Source organism: Botryllus schlosseri, chromosome 14 (assembly GCF_051294905.1).
Source record: "Botryllus schlosseri isolate E-star chromosome 14, Bs_hap1, whole genome shotgun sequence".
Taxonomy (NCBI): domain Eukaryota; kingdom Metazoa; phylum Chordata; class Ascidiacea; order Stolidobranchia; family Styelidae; genus Botryllus; species Botryllus schlosseri.
The window spans coordinates 22,691,045-22,709,244 of NC_137249.1; the positions used below are offsets into that span (position 1 = coordinate 22,691,045).

General features: G+C 40.0%; 1 protein-coding gene across 5 annotated transcripts in view; it reads left to right on the top strand.

Annotated features, from left to right (window-relative positions):
* The window catches only part of LOC145456592 (uncharacterized), a 65,000-nt gene that overhangs the window by 11,607 nt on the left and 35,193 nt on the right, over positions 1-18,200 (top strand). For 2 of the 5 annotated variants that reach the window (XM_080334728.1, XM_080334726.1), the window contains exons 7-16: positions 2,332-2,481; positions 6,869-7,084; positions 8,369-8,521; positions 9,111-9,257; positions 12,184-12,339; positions 13,609-13,752; positions 13,815-13,988; positions 15,546-15,689; positions 16,564-16,728; positions 17,644-17,802. In XM_080334728.1, the coding sequence (XP_080190854.1) occupies positions 2,332-2,481; positions 6,869-7,084; positions 8,369-8,521; positions 9,111-9,257; positions 12,184-12,339; positions 13,609-13,752; positions 13,815-13,988; positions 15,546-15,689; positions 16,564-16,728; positions 17,644-17,802 (1,608 nt within the window). The remainder of the gene's footprint in view (positions 1-2,331; positions 2,482-6,868; positions 7,085-8,368; positions 8,522-9,110; positions 9,258-12,183; positions 12,340-13,608; positions 13,753-13,814; positions 13,989-15,545; positions 15,690-16,563; positions 16,729-17,643; positions 17,803-18,200) is intronic. The other 3 variants (XM_080334727.1, XM_080334729.1, XM_080334730.1) reach the window with 3 other exon arrangements.

Sequence of the window (18,200 nt, forward strand, 5' to 3'; positions counted from 1 at the left end):
TTAAACCAATGTCATATATGAAATTGAAGCTGCTCATTACATTACAAAGTATTATTATTAGAAATTATATCGATACCAGTACCTAATTATGGTTAAGTTGCGACAAAAGAAAACTTGAAAATTCGGAACTCAATTTAGTGTAGTTGTGAACGAAGGACAGAAAAAGTTCTTCTTTGTAATGTAGACACCACACCATCAGCCTTGAAGCTGCCGTTTTGATACACATAGCTACACATTGCATTCAAGATTACGTAGTAATTTTACTCAGCACAAAATATAGTACATGTATTGCATACAGCAGTTCGAATAATAGTTATATCACTGCGACACATTTTACCCGATGTTTCTCCAGTACACTCGTAGCGAAAATACTGTGTATTCACGCCCAAACGGCCGACAAGGGTGTTGCACGAAGACAGAACCTATAACTCATAATCATATGGCGGTCATAAATCATACGTGCCCACGCGCATACCTACCTACGTTGCTACGTGTATGCATAATTTGAATTATAATTTTGTACTCTATTTATACCGCGTTATAAGTCTAAGCTAGGTTCTGGTTTCGTGTGACACGGGTGTATATTCATACCCATATATCAGTGGTGGTACATGACTGGAAATACACTATATTATAGGCATGTATCGGACGTAGTAAATATGATTTGTTTTTACCACATGTACGTCACAATTGTCGAATCCCAAACTAGGTTACATTAGTGTTTTTCCACAGCCTATAAGTAGGCACATGCACGTCACAATTGTCGAATCCCAAACTAGGTCACATTAGTTTTTCCACAGCATATAAGTAGGCTTTAATGGTCTATAAACCGGTTATCATGATATTTTTATGTCTTCAAAAATGAAATTGAAGATCTCAGATCGATGAAAATGGGTTTCTTAATTTATCATCGGCGACATAAAATTTATTCCACGAATAAAATGCATCGAAAATTCAAAACTTACACGAATGACAATTAACCGCATTCCCAGGTGTACAACGTAATATTGGAGATATCACGAAATCGATTCATCGGGAAGTAATTACATTTGATGTCCCCATTTGCATCACGTGTATATTATGAAATATGTAGGGTCCGCCTATTATTTCATCTAAAGATCTGCGGCCAATCGGCATCAAAGTTTTACGGTGACGTAACTGAAGCTTAAAATAACAACAACGACAATCCATTCCTTGTCTTACAAGATATTATACATCGGTGGGAGTAATTCGACATTTGGGATTACCGCAACACCCACAGAGCGTGCAATTCCCCGCTCCTCTGTCAAATATAATCGACTTATCGAAATGTCACGTATTTCCTAATTAAGATTAATTTGTTGAGTTTCAAGGCCATTTATTACGCCTCTGATGTATGTTCGGATAATTAGCCTAGTGGTGTTTTGGATCCGTTTTTGTTTCAATCGATTTGTTGTCTCGCAAATTATGTCAATTTGATTGGCACTTGAACAGATTATGTTGCAGCGTTACGAGGTCAATAACATGGTCATGTGCAATATCGTTTTCCTTTTATCTTCTACTCATCATCCAATGATTTATTATGATGCAGATAAATTTGATTTATTGATTGATAGATAGATAGATTGATGGTATCTAATATGATAACTGATAACTAATAACTAATATGTAACATATTCGAAGCAAAATATTGATTATTATGTATACTGTATATACGTATGTTACGTACGTACATACGTACCATACGTATGTTGATAAGAATAAATTATCAATATTAGGATTATTATAGGACGGGTCCTAAGCATATTATGTATTCATCGCATGTATTGGAAACCAATTTATTTCATAGGAACAATTGTACCTATCATAATTGCAGGCTCGACAGCGATAAATAATCAATAACAAATACTGTGTCGCATGTAAAGATCTTTGTCTCATAGTACATATGCTCCAGGAAGTCCCCAAAATTGCGGGGAAGATTTTACACATTAATCTTTAAGAGAAATGCTCGCCTTACACATGATAGCGGATATTTCACTTTCACACTGTGCCAAATTTTGACACCATTTCTATTAATATGATTTCGGGATTCATCGGTACCGGACTGTGGCGGCATTTATGACAGCGTGTGAAATTGGGACATCATTTCTATTAACACGATTTTATGATGTCGGGAGTGGCGGTTACGGTCCTGCGTTTGCACAGATACGCAGCAAATTGGTTACGTCGAAAATCAGAATAACTCGACTGTTTTCCGAAGGCCATAAATATAAAAATTAAAAGAAATCCGAAAGATGACTCATTATAGGTATTTTCCTCGATCCCAGACCAATTTTCCTATATATCCTGTAGAATGGTCCAAATGGAGTCGGTGGTCTAGTTGCTCTAAGACGTGTGGAGTTGGCGAGAGGCGAAGAACGCGCACTTGTGGCAAGGGCGAGACCTCTTGCTCAGGGAACGGAATACAAAAGAATAGATGTCAGTTGGGAGTTTGCAAAAAAGGTAAAGCAGATCACAGCTGGGACATTTGAATCGTTTCGCTTCAAAGCCTATACCGCACAAGAGTGCCGCAAACAATGTCAAATCTACATGAATCGATATGCCCGTCGATTGGCCATGTAGCCGCAGTTGCGAAATTGACCCAGGTCTGGCGCATCATGGAATGAGTTAATCAGACAATCCGCTTCAAAGTAATGATCGGCTAACCTATGAACTATAGCTTGCTTATTACTGTACGGTACGTACATGCAAAACACTGAAGGTTGAATAGCGCTAATCAAGCAATCAACAGATGGCACTGAGAACTATCCTCAGATTTACAATGTGTAACGAAAAACTGCTGTAGATAAAGAGAAATTCACCACAGTTAATGTAGTTGAGGATAGTAAACCTTGAACAGCAATGTAAAAGCTCTTTGATTACGTCACTCATTAAAATGTAAACGCATGGTGGTTTGAGGCCTAAACGCTGCACTTCGTAAGCATAAATGTTTTTTCTCGCTTTGGTCATAAACGTTAAAATTGTTACAGTGTTAGAATCTAGCATGACGCCGTAATGTCTCTCTCGTGTAACCACTGATATACAATATACATTCAATGGCTTGCCACTTTAGCGTTTTGAGAATGTGATTTGATAACCATGCTCCCACATATAGTTTCATAAATCAACAGGTAGGGCACTAAAGCGTCAGCTGCTAAAGAAACACCCCTGCATATAGTATATACCTCAATAGACTACATATTAGGCCACGCATACACGTAACCTTGTTTATAAATATCCGACTGCAGATCAATGTATTCGCAAAGACACGGTACACTGATTCATTACAAATTAAGGGAATTTAAACTGGCCGTATCATGCTCCTATGGACTCCGATTTGATAACACTGTGTCATGTGTCCCAGTACACAACACCCAGCACCCAGCACCCAGTACACAGTGCGTGCACACTGCACAGCACACAATACATAATTAACGACCAATAATGACTATAAGTGCACAAACTCGTACCCAAAGGCCCGTTGAGCGATAGTATGTTGTAGCGATAGATATGTTGGTGTAACTTGAAATGTAATGCAGAGATTGTGGTGTTATCGCGTCGCTAATTCACTGTGAATCGAAATATTTGGAAACATACGAGAAAACTATCAAAATATATGACTTGAATGTCTCAGGTCGTATGACTTGTAATGCACAAGAAATCGAGTTCAAGTCGTGTCAATACAAAGATTGGCTCAAGTCCACTCGATTCATTTTTCAATTCGAATTACGATAAAACTGCGATTCAAATCTAGGTCAAGTCGAATCATGACTCGAGTCTTTACAACTCTGCATCCAACTATATATATATATATTTTTTTTTTAACTTGTCGACAAATTGCATGAAATTAGCAGAGTTGCATTCAAGGTCAATCGGACGTATCCGCCAGTAGCGAAAGCCGACAATAATCCGTAATTTTATGAAAAGCGGTAATATCATCGTGACTATACCGGGCATGTCATCACAGACACAATACGAACGTATGGTACGAATGATTTTGGAAATCATCTAAATTTAATTTACGTCCCTTAACATAAATTTCCAGGTAGTTACACTCATGAATTCGTATCGGATTTTACCGTATAGAATCAGGAATTAAAAAACTTTAGGCGCGTATATTGATATCTGCCATCTAACTGTTGCAAGACAATAGAAACTCCCTAGATCTACAAGCGTGAGGAGATTTGAAAGTCCAAGGTTGTAGTGAGACAGTACGGTTGTGGAGTTAAAACGTTAAAAAAGAGAAGCTATGTAACATCGAGTCCAATCGAGATCCATGATATCGAGTCATGTTACAAGACATTGTGCCGACCGCTAGGGTTGAGTTATGGTTATGGAAAATCCCATCTTTCGAATCTCAATTTAATTCAGAGGTTATCATATCAGTGTTAGGATCAAGTCACTACCTTCGAGTCACGAGTCATTTCGAGTCATTGCACATTCTGACTCTAGTCAAGTCAAGTCAATCGATTTTCAAAGATGACTCGAGTCAAGTCAAGTTACTCGATTTTTGGAGGTGACTCGAGTAAAGTAAAGTCACGAGTCAAGTCACAATTCAAGTCAAGTTGTCTTTTCGAAGTATGAGGCATAATTATGCCATTGCTTTTTGTTAGCTGTCTGAAATACAGATTGAGTGGTCATAGATTTTGTATTTTGTATTTTATTGAACAATGTTTGGCGCTTATCGCCGATAAGGTCATTTGCGCCCGATCATGAATATTGTCCTTTGCTTGGTCTTTGCTTGTGGTACGATTTCTCAAGAGGACTTCCAGTCATACTCTCATTCACGTCTTTCACTCTCGCTCGCACGCGTCCTCGTCAGAGTCAGTTGCAGCCGATTATCGCAAGCTCGACTTTGTACTTGCTTCATCTGGGCTTTTCGTACGACGCTGCATATGCAGTGAGGTCAGCGATGAGGAGCCCAGATAAACCTCCGACACATAGAAGTAGGTCCGAACCGGGATTCGAACCACTACCATTGGTGTCGTGACACTGGTGCATAACCAGCTGCGCCACTCGCTTCCCCGTCATTGATTTAGAACCGATGAACGAATATAGAGTTACATATACACGCAAGAAGGCACTGTATCGCTCACACATACGTAGAACTGCTAAACCTCAGTTCATAGTTACCAGCCAAAAAAAAAAAGAGTAAATACGAATTGATAAGACGCTTTACATTACGCATTTACAAATCGGTAAGATACATTACGAGCCTGCGCCAATGGTTGAGGACTGTGCAAACTATATTCGAATTCAGTTTCAATAAAACAAGAGGTTTGGTTAAGGTAAAAACAGAGAACAGAAATTAATTTACCACACTAGTTTACGACAACGTAAGCTGTAAGCTTCGATCACTTCGTTTGCGGTCAATTTATTTGTGAGAGAACAATAGAGGCTCAGTAGAACGCACGATCAATAAATGATTGGTCGCTCTCACGAGTTACACAAGCGTTTCGCGAATAATCCTAACATATGCAAGATACGATGATTTTGATCGACACCGATTAGCCTACTTGATGACTTGAAATTGACTCGTGAATTTTGCTCCGAGTCACGAGTAAATCCACATTTCTGATACGCCGAGTCAAGTCAAGTCAAGTCATTTTAGCAAAGTGACTCGAGTCAAGTCAAGTCATACCAAAAAGGTGACTCGAGTCTGACTCGAGTCAAGTCATGACTCGAGTCATCCCAACACTGTATCATACGAGAGAAATTTCTGGGGAACGCGAGCACCTTCATTTTTCTGTGACTGGGATGAAAGTTTTACGTAGCATACTGGGATTAGCTCTACCATAACCAGTGTCATTTGCTTATTATGAATGCTACTTGATTAGCGCAAGTTCAATCTTTCGTGTTTTACTGATGTACAATGATAAGCGGGCTATAATTTATGGGACCGCCAATGACGACTGTGAAGCTGATTTTCTGACAAACTCATTCAACATTGAGCCACACTAGATTCGCTTTCCCTGCACAAGATTTGGTCTGGTATGGTAAAGTTGTAGATCCAGCAGTCTCATAATGTCTGGAGAATAATTTTCTCAAATTTAGTTCCAAACTTCCGGTTGAACCTGAAGTATGCTTGTTCCTTTTAAAACAATTTCGAGAACAGATTTACTGGTGAAGAACCGTCAAGCCCACCCGTCTCATTGAATGTGTGATATGATGCTTGATATAGTGTAAATACATAATTTGTTGCGATTTGTCTTTCAATAACGTGCACATCTTGCTATACAATTCCAAGGGTTGCGCCATGCACACAGAAACAGATAAATGGTACGCAGTTTTAAAAAGTTTGAGAACCCCTTATTTAGCTATGCACAATTGAATATGCCTCACGGATCCGTAGTCGCCATTAAGTCGCTACCACTTTCATACTGTCGAAACGAAACACATATCAAGTATACAGATTAAACCCGCACCTTGGACTCTTGCAAAAAAAAACAACACTCGTTATAAAATCAGAAAGCGAATATCTCTGAATTCTATGCATTCACAATTATTTATCTACCGACCGTAACGATGCAACTGATCGTCATCAGACCAACAACACACCAACTGTAGAGGCGCATATTGATATAACTGATAATATGCCATATTGCCATGTATTGTAATGACCAACAAGCAAGCATTGATGGATCGTGGTTTGGCGTATCACCATTAAATTGGGGTCAACTTAATAAATTTCTCCTAACAATCCATAAAATGCCCGAAAGGATTTTATAGTGGGACATGTTTGCGGCACAAAATATATAAATCAAACTCATAGTGGCAAGGGTATCAGTATAGTGCACCATCTGGTGCGGGTGTTGCCCAGATGCGAGTGAAAATGCCAAGAAACTTTCAGCCACAAAACGCACAAGACTTCAACGCAAACCTAAACCCGTGAAGCAAATAACCGTATCCAGAAAACCGCATTGGGCGAGATGGGGGAAGTGGGTCTCGTGCTCCGAAACTTGTGGACGCGGTGCCCGCTTACGAGTGAGACGTTGCAGATACGGACGAAGTTGTGAAGGCAAAAATATAGACGTCGCCGAATGTCAAATAAAAAAGTGTTACGAAGGTAATGCCGTGGAGATTTCCAAGGCTGTATTCCTGCAAAACAACGATTTTGCAACACGATCATTGCATATCCACATGTTGCTGTGTTGATCACTTTATTCGTTGCTTTACAAGCTATACTTTACAATTCGCCTGTATTTTAGTCTTCCTTACAAGCATTAATTAATCATGGCATACATGTTCAAGTTCAAGTCTGCATAAATTAAAGGAAGCCTTTTTCTATCCAAACCAGTGGGACCACATTTGAAACTAGATAGTAGGTATGGAGAAGCATGAAAATACTCCGGTACTCATAACAAACTTTTCAAGCATGTTCCTCAGGATACCCCCATCCCATTAATTCAGGAGTATACACCTAAACATCTATATAATATATCGGTTACTTTAGCTTTGGTAGACGCGTATTAACTAGTCACTACTGCTATTGAAAGGTACAAACTGCAAATGCATATGAATGCTACAACGTAGTATATATATGTCGTCATGTGATGGCTCTTCAGTCTTCATACATACATGCACAAGTTTGCGCGGACAAGCTGATTGATATTGGACCTACTGCGATTTACATTCAACTGTTAATCCTTATTGTGATGTAAAATTGCATAGGACTGTGTTCTTCCCAAAATAATCTATAAAAGTATATAGCCTATATCACCACTACAACTAAAGATTTTTCGCTATGTGACGGGTAGGCTATTCATCCATTCGTTTGAGGCTACTCTGCAGGAATTCTTTTCCCGATTTTCAGCAACGGCCTTGAGCGACTTACACTTAACTAATATCCGTTATGTCAGCATTGATGTACATAAATTGACGAGAACTATTCAGAGAAACAAATATCATCTGTTTATGACTGTCTATTATATTTTTGTTGGATATTCCGTAGTCAATATGAGCCGCAAGAAGACTCACTTGGAACTGCGGTAAGGAATGACTGCTTACATATTTTTATATAGCTGTGACATCAGCTATCTTCTCAATTCATGAATGGATGCAAGAAATCCATATAAAATGGCGACATTTTGTCTTGATACAACCGAATTGTGGTAACAACTGCTCGCTCGCCGTGAGACCCATCTGCTTCGAAGAACTTCGCAATCCTATTTTCACAGTGCAGTATGCTGGATCTTCATTATTCGCAATGAGACACATGCGAATATCTTCTGCCCGATGGAAAACTGAATCTATTTTCCATGCAACTCATTAACCAGCGCAGTCTATATACCTCCTCTCAATAGTACCAACGTTGCACCCGGTATTTACGTTAAAATCAAAACATATTTAGATCCGGAATGGGGCGCATGGTCAACGTGGTCGGAATGCTCAGCCTCTTGCGGGAAAGGAGCCCGATCTCGAAAACGAGAATGCTCTGATCCGGGAGAATGCCGCGGAAATGACTCAGAATCAGGACAATGTTACGGCTACAACTGTCCGAAAAGTCGGTATATAAGATTCTTTGACTTGGAGGCCGTGCTCAAATAGCTAACGAATGGACACGAGTCGAGTTAATAGGGTCCCGAACACGCTAATAGTAACCTCAGATCGGCCTGAATGTGATGGTTGAAATTACAGACCCATTTGGACCACTTTTACGAAATACCTGCTACAGGTCTAGTATATAACTTGAAATTCAGTATGACGTAAATGGAATACCAATCCCAGTCCGAACATTAGTACCTCTTTCTGCCCAAATGGGACGATTTCCTACCTGTAACTGTACCGCAATCAATTGATGTTTGAGGCATTCATGGTGGATTTCGATTATAATGTTCATTTATACAAGACTGATATTCGTTATTATGCTTACGTATCTGCCGACTTGAAGCTCGGACCACTCTTTCAGACACCAGTTAGGCGGGTCTGATGGTGAGGGGGTACCACATTTAGTATGCATCACGATTTGTAAATATCTACATGGTCTTAACACAGCATTCGTATCACGGCTTTCGCTGGAGCTATCTTTGTTTTCAAATGCTGCTACACTTGACTGACTATAGAGATTATGGAAAGTTCCCTGTCACACACAGAACCAACTTGGCTAGGATGGTCACAATGTACTGCAACTTGTGGGGGTGGAATACGGATACGAACGAGGACTTGCGATGGCAGGTCGAGTAAATGTCTTGGATCTAATGTGGAGTCAGATTCGTGCAACACCGCCGACTGTATACAAGGTGCCCACCACTAGATTCTTAGTAGGCCTACCCTAGAGCCGTGGTTCTCAACCTTTTTCACTTCACGGACCGGTAAAATTTCAAAAGATATTTGGCGGACCGGTAGACCTTAAATAATTGAAATCAAGTCAAATTGTAAAGTATGAAGCCGTTTTCCGAAAGTATGGTACTATAGAACAGGGGTTCTCAACCTTCTTTGGTTGTGGCCCATTTTCTGGTTTGAAAATGTTTTGTGGCCCACCTCTTATGCAACAGCAGTGGTTCCCAACCATTCTCCACCCACGTACCATTTCGAGGGTTTATGCTGTGCTCGCGTACCACCTATACATAAGTTACTCGCGCCGAAGGCGGTCAAAAATGTTTCCAGCGTGTCGAGCTGCCGAAGGCGGCGAAACAGAAAATAAACCTCCCATTTTAAGGCGCAGTCAGGACCGTAACAGCACTTCGTCAGCCCCCAAAAACGTTGGTGTTGGGCCCCCATATGGTGATAAACCGAACCCCAGACCCCCTCAGGCTATACGCATTTTGTCGCTTCTTCGTATCGTCATCTACATTGGGTGTCCGTTTTGTAACTGAGCTTGTGTCACCTAAGCTCGCAAAGCGCGAAAAAATCAATAATTCATGATTGAATCCTTCAATATGCTATCAATTTTTATCCTCTCTCTGCTCACGTAATCAGATTTACCGGGAGAGCTGAGTGAGGTGTGTTGGACGAGGTAGGACCCCTAAAAAATTATTGAATATCTTCGGGCGTACATGCTGGTATAATGACTACGTTAAATGATGCTATTTCGTAACCTCCTATCTGTGATGTCAAAAGATAATTAAATCACCCGAACGTACTAAACTAAAAGACATTCGTTACTGGTAAATAATGTTCCCTGCGGGATGACATTTGTCTTGTGGAGCTCAGATCGCCAGGACAGGAACATTTGGCGCTATTGATCGTTCTTCTGTCACACGTCTCTGAGTCGCATGTTACATGGGCTATAAGTTCCTATTGTGTTGGTGCGTCGTGGCGCGGTAATGGCCAACGCCGAAGTGCCCATTTCTATCAATCGTGCGTAATTTTGGTAGGAGGAAGCGTATCCAATAAGCAAGGCAACATACACTAAATTGCGCGCAGCGCGAAAATTTTTGGAAAAAATTGCATAAATTTCCAAAAAAAATACTCTATGATTGCGGTGGTGCCCTATACTTCCACAGGAAGTTGATAATTGGCAAAAAGTTGCAATTATGGGTATTTTTATGTTACAATAATATGACCTGCCGAAGGACAGTAAAGCTACATCGAATGCACTTCAGTTCCAGTTTAATGCAGAACGCCCTTTTCGACGGCATACTACATATGACTAGGGCTGGGCACAATGATTCGAGTACTCGAATCTGAATCGAATAGTAATTCTAATGATTCGAGTCGAGTAGTAAAAGACGATATTTTCGAGTACTGGAATAATACGCTTCTCACCACTGAAAGTTAATTTATCACTGAGAATTATAGTTTTGATACTATTTTTCACTGATGCAGCCTTGAAACCTTGCTTGGCGGTATCGTAGCATACGAAACATAGTACAAAGCTACGAAGATTACTGGACGTAGCATAATTATCCCGCAACATTGTCACCAAGCGGAATGAAATCGGTATGGCCGAAAAATATCCTAGTATTTTTTATGTGATTGATAACAGGCATTATATTCTTTGCGGTGACATAAATAGTGCATATTTGAACTTTGACGTATTGCATTATGTTATGACTTCATAATGAGTAATACTCGATTACTCGACTCGAAACATATTACGTGATTCAGAATCGAATCACTCATGTACGATGTACTTGATTTTGCCAAGCCCTACATATGACCCCGCCAGAATACTTGGTTACTTTAGCACGAACTTCCAGGTATTATACAGTCGACATTATTTTCGTTGCTGTAAGCCGTAGGTTGCCATAGCCGGGGCGATAAAAGCCGCCATTCCCCTCCCATTTTCGACTTGTAAATTGTGACTCCACACGTGCCACTATACACGTCTCATCAGAGTTGGATGAAAAGCTTAATGCAGCCTCCTTATACTTCGATAATATGACTATATTTTTGAGATAACAAATATAACTAAACTTTCACTAATTCTACAATTTTCCAAATAGCTCCGCTGTCCACCTCAAAATTATATTGTGGCCCACCAGTGGGCCATAGCCCACAGTTTGGGTACCCCAGTACTAGAGAGTGACATTTTGAGGATTTGGACCGTAATTAAATATGTTTATGATGTTGTATTCAAGTGATTTTACGGCCGTGTCTGTTGAGCGCTGAGTCGACATAAAATTGCCTTGTCCAGATAAACATCCTTTCGCGCCGAATGCCATGAATTAACCGAAAATACTTTTCTCCACGAAAATATCCATAGAAGAAGCGTTTTGGAGTCGGACCAATCACCTTGTCGAGCTATCTTGCTCATTTCCCAATACTACCAGACGTACTATTAGTACAATGCCTGACACACCTGACAACAGTGATACCTATATGGTCATCCACAAAATTAATGAATCGAAAACAAATGATCGTGCAAACTGCGCCCTGTGGCGAGTCGTTCGCATGTCAAATTGAACAATGAACATGTTTCATCTCACCTCACGAAGTTAATCAGTTTAAAATTCTCTGTTGTATTTACTTTACCAATGGACAAGCCTACAACACATTGTGTCTTGAAATTGGGGTGTGAAATTTTAATATACCTCGCGGACTGGCAGAAAAGTCGTCGCGGACCGGCGGTTGAGAACCACTGACCTAGAGTCTCCGTATTTTAGGGTATTGGCATTATGTCCTGTAGTTACGACAACATAAGCCTATACATCACTGAAATACAGATCTAGATATTGAATGAAAATCTAGACATTGTTCCTTGAATGAAATGTCATCTCACAGCTCCAACATGGAATAACTGGGGAGCGTGGAGCGAATGTACAAAGTCATGTGGCGAGGGATCGACAACGAGGAAAAGACAATGCAGTGACGAGTCACGAAATTGCAAAGGAAACCCAACCGAGTCGAAACCGTGTAACACAGTAAAATGCGCTCCAGGTGGGGTATAAAGTAGGGTTACCATGTTTTTGTGATCCACTCTTTAGCGCCCACTACTGGATTTCAAAATGAGCCGTGACGTCACACTAGCAAAGCTTTACTCACAGACCAGAGGTGGTCACGATCCGGTTCAGGAGTATGTGGCTGTGTGTAGTGTAACCGGGACCGAAACCAATTTTTTTCATCCCCTTCCCGCTCAAATAAACAATGTTTTTGAGCCCACCGTAGGGCAATCGATGCCACTTTCGGGTGGGTGGGGGTGGGAGGGGGGTCGTTGCTGTATGATTCTTACCTATGATTTTTTGAATGAATTCTGTCAATAATATTGGTTGTTTCATATATTAGTATATAGTTACTATTCTCCGCCCCCATGATCAGAGTTAGCGGTAGAGCTGGTGGAGGATGATGAATTCAAAAATACAGGGAGCGTAATTGTACATCGTTAAGTCATGTTCAATGAACATTGTTCATGTCCCATCGATAAGATTGTTCATCAGCCTTATGCCAACCTTTTATGGACGCGACTCCATCTCCAATTTGAAAATGTTCCGTGGCCCAGATCAAAATTTGACGAGCTGATTACTAAAAGAAGTCAGCACCTTTGCCCGCACTTACTCGCGGGCTATTTTGGAATCTGATTCCGATCAACATGTTCACGAACCGCAGAATAAAGGCAAACGACCCCCACGTTTGGAACTACTATCTTTGAATGAAGAATTTATACTGCCTGAACGATATTTAGGAATATACCGTTCTCGTATAATTGCGATTAAACTTATTCCACTAAATGAAGGTTGTTTTTTATTTATATTTTATTGCAGTTTTGGCGAGGGTGGTAGTCCCCATATTACAATCAATAACTGTGATATTGAATCGCGCGCAGCGCGAAGAAAAATGTCGTGCATCAGCATATATATTTCCCAAAATGATGTTTTTATGTTGATTTACGAAAAAATTATGAGCCTACGTAAAAATTCCGGACATTTGGCATATTTTAGAAATTCCTCCCGGACGCTACTTTGAACAGTGAAATTCCGGACATGTCCGGGAAATTCCGGACGTATGGCAACCCTAGTATAAAGGCCTACATTATGAAATGCCACGAACGACAGGCAATAGTTTGATGCAAGGACTACTCAGGAATTATATACTCGGTCAAAGCATTCGAGATATTTTGGTGAAATTAGGGTTACCATATTTTGGAATCCGGAAAAGAGACTTTCATCATCTTTCATATTAAGCGTTCAATATACTGTTACTGTTGCACAGAATGGAATGATTGGGGGGAGTGGTCCAAATGCACTGCAACTTGCGACGAAGCCAGTCGTATAAGACGGCGCACTTGTAAAGGCCAGGTTTGTCCAGGACGGAGTGTCGCCAGAGAAATTTGTGAACTGAATTCCTGTCCGATACGTGGGTTGAGTGAAAAGTGTTGAAGGCTCTACATCAGTTAACCGCAATATATTATATTTTAGAATGCGCTAAGATCAGAAATATCAGTGGCGGCAAAGTTGTGGGAGAGAAAAATGTGTATGACAGTGGCGATAAAGTATCTTTCGAATGCGAACCGGGCCGTCAGCTCATCGGCGTGGCAAATAGCGAATGTACCGTACATGGAGACTGGACCGCCGATCCTCCAGTCTGCATAAGTATGTACCGCATTTGATTCAAAGTCTATTGAAATACGAGCGCTTCATCGTATTGAAGACTGAAAATGACCACTCGTCACTTAAATATAGTGGTATCAGTAGCTCGCTCGCTTTTAAAAGCGAGTTGAATGATTCAATTGTAATTGCACGTTACGCATGAACGAATGAACTTATAGATGACCTATCCTACACTAATCGACCGTTAATTCATGATCATTACAATTTAATTCTTTGTCCTCTTTCTGTGATCATTGTGAAGTCCAACACTGTCATTCTATGGTTTCATTAGAATCCGCTTACACTCGTAAAGCATTAGATTAATATACCAGTAAAATCGTATATATATAATATGTGGTACGCCGGATGTGTAAACAGTAGCCTACATTTGCCATCACAGAGGTGGTTAGTCGGTATGGCGATGCCGTACAAACAGCATATAGTTTGCGTGGCTGTTGGGGCCGATACAAATATAAATACAAAAATTAACATATCCGACAGCATATTATAGTTAGTCGCTCAAGACCACTGTTGATATGTCAGGGATAGGTTAACTGGTAGTTTATAAGCGAAACGATACCCCTGTTATTCCAATTTCGAAGTAAAATAGTGGTTTCAGTAAGGATGCTCCGAAATCCTGTGATCATAAATCGTGTTATAGCCCGTACATTAGGGCTGTTCAAAAATAAACTTTTTCCCTGAATCTTGCTGGTTACTTGATTAAATCGTTATGTTGCCTTAAAAAACGACGCACACCAAATTTGAATTCATTCCAACCAATATTCGCGGATTTCGTAGAGTTTGAAAATTTTGAATTTGCCCAAAAATGCAAAAAAATTTTTTTTTCAAATTTTCCTTCCAACCTTATGGAATTGTTGCGCTGTCTTCAAAAACGATGGAAAACAAATTTGACTCAATTCCAAGCTGCAGAAGCGGAGTTATTCAAGTTTTTTGATAATAATTCTGGGATGATCCACCAATCAAGGATAATCCCAGAATTATCAAAGAAAAACTGAAATAACTCCACTTGTACGGCTTCGAATTGAGTCAAATCTGTTTTGCATCGTTTTTGAAGACAGTGCAGCAATTTCATGGGGTCGGCAGAAAAATTTGAAAAAATTTTTATTTGCATTTTTAGGCAAATTCAAATTTTTCAAACTCTACGAAATCCGCGAATATTGGTTGGAATGAATTCAAATTTGGTGTGCGTAACGTAACGTAACGATTTAATCAAGAAACCAGCAAGATTCAGGAAAAAAGGTTATTTTTGAACAGCCCTACCCGTACATTGTTACTACTGATTAACATCACCGTGTCGAGTATCTATAGTACATAAATATCAAGAGATTGTGGTGATCTGTTACTGGAGAGGTTCAAGTTGTAACATTCATACACGGATAGATACAGAGCGTAGTTGTAAGCACTTGATCCAACAGGCAGCCTCGACAACGCTATTCTTCCCACTATAAAGTGACATCGCTCCTTCAACACGAAGGCCTTCCCAGCACTCTGACAATCTCGAGAAGTAAACTGCAACAGATTTCCGATTCATGATTACAGTCGAGTTTTCGAAGTGGCAAAGATGGTCTGAATGCGATGTTACGTGCGGCGGAGGGTTGCAATCGAGAAGACGAATTTGTCATGTGATACAATGCGATGGGAAATTGGAAGAAACGCAGTCGTGCAACACCAATAAATGTCCTGGTACGGTACTCTGCATTAGGTTGTGTATATTGTTTACATGCCGAAAATTTGAACTGTTATTACATCTTCAATTCATGACATTAGGAATAGTTGATTTTCAAGTTCTCTTTGCTCTGGTGCAGAGTTAAGTTATCAAATGAGTTGTGGGCCACAAATTTCTTCTTTAAATACATTTGTGAGTTCGGCCCACTAGCTTAACCAACTTCCATTCATCCATATACAACTAGCCTACATCAAATGATATCCATCAGTGTGTAGATTGGTATGAGATGAAACGTGATAATTCAGTATTTCCTACCCGTCTCATTCGCTCCTTACCATGGCAACATTCTTCCATATAATATTTGGTTCACTTTAGATAGTTTATCAGTTGCCCAAAATTTTTCAAATACTATATTATTTTTGATCTGTGTAAATTCTCCGGCGTTTACATTCTAATTATTTTCGATGAAAGTATACATTTAAACAGCTCTTATATGCATGAATTCCAAATTTCTATGCGTCATAGGCTATGTCGGTGATGTATAGGTGGCCTAATCATCGAAGACAGAACTTAAATTATACACGGGATTCTTCGGCAATCACAACAGAAGCGAGATCTGTCGGTATCTCTGTCATGGTTCTAGAAAAACTGATAAAGTATGGAATACTTGGAAATTTCCCGGCCATAGCATACTTGCAAATTTCTGAATTCCATACCGAAATTTCGTTCCATATCATACCATACCATACCATATCATACCATGCATTAACTATAGTATGCCATGATATTCATATATGCGGTGTGAAGGCAGATCACCCGACGGGGGGCTATGGCGTTCGATTTCTCGTTTAAATTATTTCGAAGAATTACAATGCATTCCATGTTCTTCAGCGATTTGGACAGAATGGGTGTCCTGGACCGTTTGCACTGCTACCTGTGGTGGCGGGGCTAGAATTCGAACACGTGAATGCGAATCGATTTCTGATGAATATAATTGCCTGGGCAAAACCACCGAAACCGATAAATGCAATCGAGAGGCTTGTCCGAAGGAAAAAGGTATCTGAAAATATCAAGTTTTATCATGCTGTATAATCAGAAGACGCAGTCTGGGAGAGAGAAGAATAGTATATGGAATTCAGTGTGTTATTGGGATTTGCAGCAATACTAGTTCGTAACGTTGCGTAACCTTTCGGATGAAAATCTCAGTAAACACTCAACACAAGCTATCATTCGCAGAATGAACCAAAATAGTTAGCGCGGATACTCAGGTTGAAGTAGGAGTAATCCCGCAAATTAGAACTGAATTACTAGTAGAAGAAGCTATTTCTAATTCATACTGTATCTACATCAAATAAAAGTAGAAACGGATGCACACAAAGTATTCAAATAAGTAGTCTCAGTATGTGAATTTGGCAGAAGGGTGCCTCAGTTCGAGCTGCTAGTCGGTGGCGCCTACTTCAATTGCAAGATGTGTTTTGGTTACTAATGCGAAACAATCACGGCGTTGCAAATTGGTATATTGCCTAAAATATCTGTAGTTACCGCGATACTGAGGCTATTCCGACTGTTTGTTATGGCAATTGCAATCATAAAGGGGTTGCAAACATACCCTCAACGATAATCTAATTTACAATATCAAAAGTTTTAAACTGAAGTTGGTTTGCTTGAAAAGTTCTCTAGTAGAAGTAGAAGTAAGTACTCGAATATGTACCCCAAAGAGGGTAAAAGTAACTTTAGTACTTTGAAAAAGTAGACAGCTCTGTTACTTGACCCCTCCTGATTTCTTCGCGACGCCATACAAGCACTCTGAACTTGGCGTATCTTTGTATTATCCACAGAGGCCCAATTTTCAACCGAGTCCTTCATATAATACACAGGCATGATGAGTATATGCCCTGAGTATTCAAAGAGGTGCATTTCAAACGTACATGGCGTTAAAAGATGCAATTTCCTAATTATACTCATAAACAGCAGTTTCCGTGTGGAGCGATTGGTCAACTTGGACAGAATGCAGCAAAACGTGTGGAGGTGGAAGCCGAATGAAAGAAAGGCAGTGTGAAGGTGGAACGGAGAGCTGTAATGGCGAAGGAAAAGAATCGGAACCTTGCAACATCGAAAAATGTGCACCAGGTAGTCGCTTGACATATTATGCGGAAATCCCAGTATGTTATTAAAGTAGTCGGTGTTGCTGAGTCAAGTAGATGTAGAAGTAATGCTATAAATTTCTACTCAATTAGACGTACAAGTAGTGATCTAAAAGACATGGCAAAATTGCTTCAAGTATATAGAAGTAATACGTAACAATGAGAAAAATATTCGAGGACTACTAAATTAAATCGCCCTTTCAAAAACTACGTTTCATCGATTGGTCGAATAGTCTTATTGGTTATTCTGAGGTGGCTATTTTTGAAATTGGGGGATGCATCTTCGCGACTAACACCAGATTAATAATATTGATACTAGAAATAGGTGCAATTTTTGAAAAATATAGCCTGCTACCATTCGACAGGGCCGCCTTATCGTCAAGT